General features: G+C 38.9%; 1 protein-coding gene across 3 annotated transcripts; it reads right to left on the bottom strand.

Moving 5' to 3' along the window:
- Positions 1-640: 640 nt before the first annotated feature.
- On the bottom strand, positions 641-6,755 carry LOC121799810 (calmodulin-binding transcription activator 5-like). 3 transcript variants are annotated; one of them, XM_042199298.1, is made up of 13 exons: positions 6,438-6,755; positions 5,878-5,962; positions 5,560-5,675; positions 5,205-5,293; positions 5,055-5,100; positions 4,871-4,985; positions 4,501-4,620; positions 4,352-4,410; positions 3,833-4,255; positions 2,752-3,449; positions 1,841-2,387; positions 1,168-1,470; positions 641-1,073 (listed from the first exon to the last, which is right to left on the bottom strand). In XM_042199298.1, the coding sequence occupies exons 1-13, from the start codon at positions 6,456-6,458 to the stop codon at positions 1,029-1,031; spliced, it is 2,667 nt and encodes an 888-aa protein (XP_042055232.1). In that variant the 5' UTR covers positions 6,459-6,755; the 3' UTR covers positions 641-1,028. The 3 variants fall into 3 exon arrangements, with proteins under 3 accessions (XP_042055232.1, XP_042055231.1, XP_042055230.1); XM_042199297.1 differs by having other exon boundaries at positions 4,871-4,979; positions 5,837-5,962; XM_042199296.1 differs by having other exon boundaries at positions 5,837-5,962; positions 6,438-6,754.
- Positions 6,756-8,073: the final 1,318 nt, after the last annotated feature.

The following is an 8,073-nucleotide window of genomic DNA, read 5'->3' on the forward strand; positions in this document are numbered from 1 at the left end:
TTTTCACATATCTATTTTTTCTTATCTCATTTTATTATATGTTTAATTAACTAAATATTCATTTAGTGAGTATTTTTTTCACATATTTATTTTATCCTATCTTGTTGTATCATTTAAATAATTAAAAGTCGAACTTGGACTAGTCACGGTGGAAATGGAAATAAAATTTGTTATTGTGCGATCTTAAAGTTAAGTGATTTTACGAATTTCATTATTTTCATTCTCATTGGGGGGAATCAAAGCCAAGGCAATGGTTGCTTGAGTTATCAGAAAACAATAATAAAGAAATCAAGAAACTTGAGAAAGCAAATCTTTGTTTCGACTTGTTGATTTGCAAATTGATCTCTCATCTTTATTGGTTGAGGATTATTACAAAAACTAACTAAAATTTGTATCTCTTCAAAACATCATTTGTAAAATTTTATAACCCACCAATTGAAGATTATATGATACGGTCTAAGACATAAATTGATACATAAGTGGAATTACGAACTATTATACACCAAGTGATTCAATCCCGCAACCTACCAACCTCATACACACTAGGTGAGTCGGACCGACAACCTAGTGATGAGAAGGGACCAACTGAATTGCATTTCATTGTCATTTGCTTCATTATACTGATTAGGTTAAAATTATCTTTCCAAAACAACATTAATATACAAATTGCAATACATAAGTATTAAGAAAGGAGTACAATACGCATGTATAATGTGACATCATCACTATACACATGTGTACAATATGACATCATCAATATATACACAACATATGCAAAACACTAAAGAGGCACTATATTAGTCATTTGCTTCTAAATAAGAGGCCATCAACAAACAAGATTCCTGAGAATCAAGATCAACTTAGTAAGAGAAGTGACAAGATTCATGAGAATCAAGATCAACTTAGTAAGAGAAGTGACCTACTCAAGCAATTATCCAAACAAAAGGGCCTACTCAAGTTCAAAAATTTACAAATCTACGCAGAGTCCAGTCGAGACGAGCTTTTTTACCATGTTAGAAACACCTTTCTCATCCCATTTCAGTATCAAGGTGGAGCAGTTGTTCGTATTCCAGCTGTAAAAGAGCAACATTCATGACTATTATCAGAGCTCTGAGAAATTTTGATGAAAAACAAGGTGAAAAGTGAAGAATTATCCATCTAACGTACTTGACTGCATTCTAGTTTCATCCTTCTGTACTCTTCCTGCGCTCGTCTCGAACGGAACATCGCCTGCACTTTGACAACGGACCTCTCAACACGCTCCTCAGCTTGCTTCCTGCTGGCCTTGAAGAAGTCCTCTTCCGCATCACTTTCTTGATTTGGATCTTGAAGAGTCTCATCCGCTTGGATTTCAAGTCTGCAGAAGCCTTTCCTTTTCCGGCGCCATCGCAGTATTGCTTTCTCGAGGATACCAACAGACCAACAGATTTTACGGTATTGCCTCCGAACATTGAAGCCGCGGAAGTTAGCCTGCATCAAACGAACTCGAATGAGTATCGGACCATTACTATATTGGGCAATGCGTCAATTGATGCTAAGACGTCACATCATAGTGGAACATCTCGTATTGCATGTACGGATGTTTGCCACGTGTCAAGGAAGTCTAAGGAACTACCAAATTTTGCTTATGGACATTCTTAAGTATCTCTAATCCATGCAAAATCTTACCCCCATCCCACTTCACTTGGAAGTGATTTTTGTGAATTTTCATAAACAAAATTAGGTAAGTATCTAAATATCCTCGATGTGTGGCCATTATTTGCGGATAGAATATGAGAAGTTGCAGGATGATGCAATAGAGGATCCGGCTTAAAACCGGAGCATAAGTAGCTCAACTTACCTGAATTCTAATGGCCTGACGGCGCATGTTAAGGAAATCTTTTCGGATCTTCCATGTACGGAATCTGTACTGGATCCTGGCGGCGGCCGCAATCTTTTTGCGTGTTTCATAGTTGCGGAAAGCATGCTGGATCCTCATCGCTGCAACTATGTTCTGTGCTTCGATCTCTGGGTTTGACGCCTCAACTGCTAATGTCTGGACTTTGAGAGCATGTTCTCTGAATGCAGCCTGGATACGTGCCGCTGCATCAGCTGCTGTTCGATAAGCTGCAAGGGTATCCTTCAAATACACCTCCTCCTCGGTGAAACTCCCGGTGTCCACCATGTCATTTGTGGTTGTTTGCAGCGAGCCACTAACGTTTCCAGCCAACGTCATATCCTTAAATTGGGCAACCAAAGCCTTCTCAGCCAGAAAAGCGGCCAAACCCTCATGACCACTCAAAGAAGCAAGATCAGCAGCGGTGCATCCACCGGGGTTTTGTGAGGTTGGATCTGTGACTAAATTTGGCTTCGCCCCGACAGATAAAAGGACTGCAACCATTTTCTCCCTGCAATTTAAACATAAACTGGATTACAAGGAAATATTTGAAGCAATTGCAATACACTCCCCATAATAAGATCCTAATTGTGATTAATAAACCATAACTTGGGATGAATAAGTCCCAATTCGGGATTTGTAATCCTAATTGAAGAGGATGCACCGTGCATCCAGATGTGCACAAGTTTTTGCCAAAAAAACAAGCTGTTGAGGTAATATGGAGCATGGAATTAAACATAAGAGACGTCTATATAATTTTTTTTAGGATGGTTAATTTATTATTATTATTATTATTATTATTATTATTATTATCATGAACATCAGATTAAAGCACCAATTCACCATTATGACGCACCAAGAATCCGTGACCATACCTCCCATAATATGCAGCCCAATGCAGGGCCGTCCATCCATATTTGTCTCGATAATCCAATGATAAGCTAGAACGCGAAAACAGGCGAACTGCCCACGTATATCCAAGGACAGCGCACAAATGAATAACACCTTGACCTTGTTCGTCACGATCAGTAATATTACACCCAGTCGCCACTTTTTCTAGCAACCATTCCTGTAGCTTATTCTGCAAAGTCAATTCAAACAGCCTTTCTTTTGCCCGAGGAAAAGACATTTTCGCTTCTTCGATCATTTTCAACAAATCCCCCCACTCATGAGAAATGCCGGAAGTGTTCTTAGCAAAAACTTTGGCTTCCTTTAAAGCAGTCTGGGATGGTTTAGACGAGTAAATACTCAACAAGTCCTTGGATGATGAAAACAAAAGACGAGAAAGTCTCATCTGGAGCTGAAATTCCTCCCAATTGTCGTTTTCACCTGAAACGAATCCTTTGGGTTGTATAGGAGCACGGAATTCAAAATTGAGGACTTGGCTGACGGGTGTATGACCATCGAAAGTCATGAACAGATTCACCAATCCAGGAGCTTGAGATGAAATTAAACATCGGAATACTCCTGCTTGTACAACTTCGACTGGAATGACCAAATCTCCACAAGCAAGATGCAGCTTGGAATCTGCAAGGTGTTGGTGCCCGTCACTGAAAAAACCCACTACAAAGATCTGCATATCAATCATTGAGTCAAAACACTATTTCTTGCAGAAAAACTAGTTCAGAAGGTCAGCAATAACGGGGTAAATTTGAACACGAAAACAGTATTTTTATCTTTCACGGCAAATTGATGAATCTTATATTTTTGCATCCAATTTGCAGATTTTTGTGCAGCTTCTCTACTCTATTTTTTGTATATATAATTTGAACATTTTACTCAATTCTTACATGATTGATGATATCTAGAGACAATAATTATCCCATTTTCTCTGGCATACCATTCAATCCATGAATTTCTTGCTTCATTCTCAAAGACTCGAATAGTACTTAGAGTAGGAAACAAATGGTACTCGAATAATTATCCCACTTTACTATTGCATTATTGGAAGTATACCTTTGTCTCCTCAGTCGAAAGGGCCCATGACGGGGAGATATCAGTTACGTTGAATATATGCCCCAATGGAGAGTGGTGGTGATTATCCTTCATGTCATACGAGAAGGATTGATGTGGATTTAAAAGTGAGGATTCCAAGGATTGATTGTCAACTGATTCCGGAGATCCCGCAATTACATGTGTTGTTCCAAAACTATCAGGTGATAGTGAACTGTCTGCACCCACGGAAAGCATGCCATTACCAGCTCCACCTAACGCCAGCAGTCCGGAAATTCTAGTATCCGAACTAAAAGTCGTCTCATTGCCCAGTGTCTGGTAGGACGAATTGTTGGGGATTTTGTAATTGACTGAGTAAGCAACCTGTCCAGAGTAACTGTTGTCCGAGCTTTCTGGTGATAATTTATTAGTTGATCTTGCATCATTCTGCAATCAAAATGCTTACTAGTAACTCTTCATAAATAAAACCGAGAATAAGTGGTCCGTTCTGCAAAATTTAACAAACACCATTGATCTACTTACACTAATTTTATATTTGTTCATGTGATGTTGATTTGGCAACTCAAAGCCTGCACTATTACCTGCTAGAAAGATAAATAAATAAATAAAACTGAACGCACCAAAGTTAGCTTGAACAATTTCTCAAGAAAATAAGCATGTAAGGATCATACCTTCTTGTGGTGAATTGTGCTTGTTGGGATCAATTGGCACCACAAGCTCATCCCAGTCGAGTGTATTGATCTCATGAAGTCTCTGTTCATGAGTTTTAATCACCACACTGTCATTACGCTCTGAAATATCAAGAGATAAATTGAACATTAGCGTCACCTCAAATCATGTAGATTCAAGTGCATATTTGACAAGTAATATGGAACTTATGACTATCTGTATACAATAAGGAAATTCAGGGGCATTGCTAGACAATAGTTTCAATCTTTAGTCGAGGCTAGCCGGAGCCTCAGTTCCTCTAAGAAAGAATACATCTCTTTCGAAGAGGAATGAACAGCTTAAAGTGCATAATTTGAGCAAATTTGAAATTACCTAAGATTGGCATGCTGCCATCATAATACAACGAGTCTATTGCAGGCTCGGACCCTTCGGGCAAAGTCCAAGTAGCAATCGGCGACTTTACCGTTGGTGCTGGGGAGTTCTGCAGCTACATGAAAAGACAAAAAACACTAAATTGCATTCAATGCAAATAAATGTTTGATTGAGAGACACAAACCTCTTGAGTCTCACGATAATGCACAAGAACAATATGTTCCAGAGACCTGCAACAGATGCAGGAGTTACGGAAAATTTACTTTTAAGCGGAGTACTAATTTACACATCAAAGAAACTGTCTAAACTCCAGTGGAGTTCAATGGTTACATACTTGTCGAGAAGCCAATAACATCTGCGAACAAAAGTAGTATTGTCTTCTCCGTGAGCATAGTATACATGGATTCTTTCTTCGTTGCCAACCTTCATGACAACCAATACAATGCTGGCATGTCAGTAGATGACCAAATAAAGCAGAAATTCCAAGTATCAAGTAGTTCCTCTTCGTGCAGAATAGAGAAGCGAAAAATCTTTAATTTATCTTAATACATATAACCCAAAAAACTGTTTTTAAAAAACGAGGCAATCAAGAATAGACGCACTAGAGCTCATTAGAGTTCAATATTCATTTTCCCCTACAATAAACAACATTTAACTGTCTCCGATATTAAAACAAAAGAAGACCATACTTTTAAGTGTTCATGAGCTTCTTTAACAGTTTTTCCATCCTTCTTCTTTTTCCAGTTATGGCCATCTTTCCGAAAATTCCGGAGCATCTTACGATCAAACAACACAATTGTGCCACCTATCTCACCACAACTTCATCAAGTCAGTCAACCTGATACAAATCTCTTCCATGTCCCACTCCATCCCACACAACCATGTCCATTGTTGATGTGTAGAGGAATGATTCAAGCAATTACAAATGTGAAATAAACACATTAACATAAGAAAGTGTAGTATTACTTTTTGGCAAATTCAAGGGTTTGACGAGAACAGGAAAATACTTGTGGTTGCTGAGAATCGCATGAATCTCATTTGGTCGGAGCCATCTTGATGTAGCCTCCTCCGAGATATTCGCGAAATCCAAATCTGTCCAATGTTACAGTTAGCCAAAGTATTCAACATAAGTAAGACTAAGTCAGCTTCAAGTCAATCTAATTAGAATCTAGAAAAGAACCTCCTGAACTGCTGAACACCAACAAAAGAACTAATCACATAAACTAGCAAGAATAAGATGACATCTTAATTAGAATCCAGAAAAGAACTACACAATCAACAGCTCTCATTAGAAAATTAGTATCTTTCCTCTGGAAAGTAGGTCGAGGCCCTAACTTCTTATTGGTCAAAATCAGACCAAAAATAGCCTAAATACCAAAGCAGCAATAAGATAAGCCCCCCCTAAATCTCAAGATTGAAGGACAATAAATCACTGAAAACCCTAAACCCAAATGTTGACCGGCAGAAATCAATATCCCCCCAAAAAATACCAAAAATTGATCAACTATCAGCACATGGAATTTATACAAACACAACGCGGGCATGCAGAGATGAGCTAAATCTGCACCTTCCATGGTGCGGAAGCCATGAATCTCCGACCCAACGAGTCGACTCTGCCCACTGTGACCCTCCATCTGTAGTCAGCAGATCACTCCACGCCACCAAAAAACTGTAAAATTCTCGAGTTATTAGATGATTTATCGGGAAAGTATCGAAAATCGGCAAAAAGGCGATCTTTTCTTCATTTTATGCTGAAGAATTCATGCTGGGAGCAGGGGCAGATTGAAAAGATTGAGAGCAGAAAAAAGGGTGTCTGAAAATAATGGATTGAATTTATGAGTGTGACGAACCGATTGTTGACGTACAACAAATCTTGTCAATAAATAATGGAGTTCTTTTTTCCTGGCGTTTATATATTGCATTTAATGCTTATTATATCGAGATAATGTTATTTAATTTGCAAAATATAACGACCTAAATGACTAAATATTGTTGGTAGCATTCTAAGGGCATCTCCAATGCACGGATGTCCATTCGGACGGACATCCACTAGGACTTCCCAAAAACACTTTCTGCCACGTCACTAGGACTTCACATCCCCACTGACACGTCACTAGGACTTCCCCTGCACAATCTGTCCTTCCCACTAGGATTTTCCGCAATAAAAAAATCACAAATTCACAAATAAAACAATTTACGTTTACGGAAATAAAATTTCAACACGAATACGAACGGAAAAAATTAACAACTTCATTAAAAAAACATACATGATGCGAATGAAATGAAGTTCAACGAGCCGTATATATAGACTTTTTTTATAAAAAAAATTATAACTCGGACGTCCGCGGTGGACGCCCGACCCACGCCACAATGGCGGACGTCCACCCGCCCGTCGCGCGGATATCCGAGGACATCCGACGTCCATACGGGACGTCCGTATCCGACTGTATGTGTTACAATGGCGAACGTCCCGGTCGCCCGTCGCGGAAGTCCGACCGAACATCCGCCATTGAAGATGCTCTAAATTGATTACATCAGTAATTCCTATGTGGAAAATGTGAATAAATATTATAAACTCAATTATAACTGTAAGCACACATTGGTTTAGACTTTGTTTGAATCTTCGTGAACGTGCTTGATTAAGAGCGTCCACGACAGGCCCGGCGCGCCGGTCTATTGCTGGACAAGGGGCGCCTCGGCGGGGGAGGGAGCGGTGGCTTCCGCGGTTCCGCCGCCTCTGCCGCGGCGATCTTCTTCGGTTTTTTTAATTATTAATTTTCTTAATTTATTTTGTGATGATGGGGTGGAAGAGATTTTTGTGGATGTAGACAAATTATTTGATTTCAGCGTAGCTGTTCCGGACTACTGTGGACACTCTAATAACCTCGACTGCTCGATAATAACAAGGGCGGGTGTAATATATTATTTTGATAGTAAGTATGCATTCTATATACTGTCTGTAAATTCCTATTCATACATTTTTTGTGATGATAGAGGTGTTTGCCCAATTAATAAAAAAGTGGTTTAATATGGATGTGTATCCGCTAATGCTTACAGCCTATTGGCCACTTTTATTGATTTGAAATATTTTAAAGATTTTGTACTCTATTGACTATTCATGTCTTTCACCTTGATCGGATATGTAGCGTGAATTAATTTTCATATTAAGGTCATTCTATTTATTTATAGTGTTATTTTTATTG

The sequence above is a fragment of the Salvia splendens genome, chromosome 4, assembly GCF_004379255.2.
Source record: "Salvia splendens isolate huo1 chromosome 4, SspV2, whole genome shotgun sequence".
NCBI lineage: Eukaryota > Viridiplantae > Streptophyta > Magnoliopsida > Lamiales > Lamiaceae > Salvia > Salvia splendens.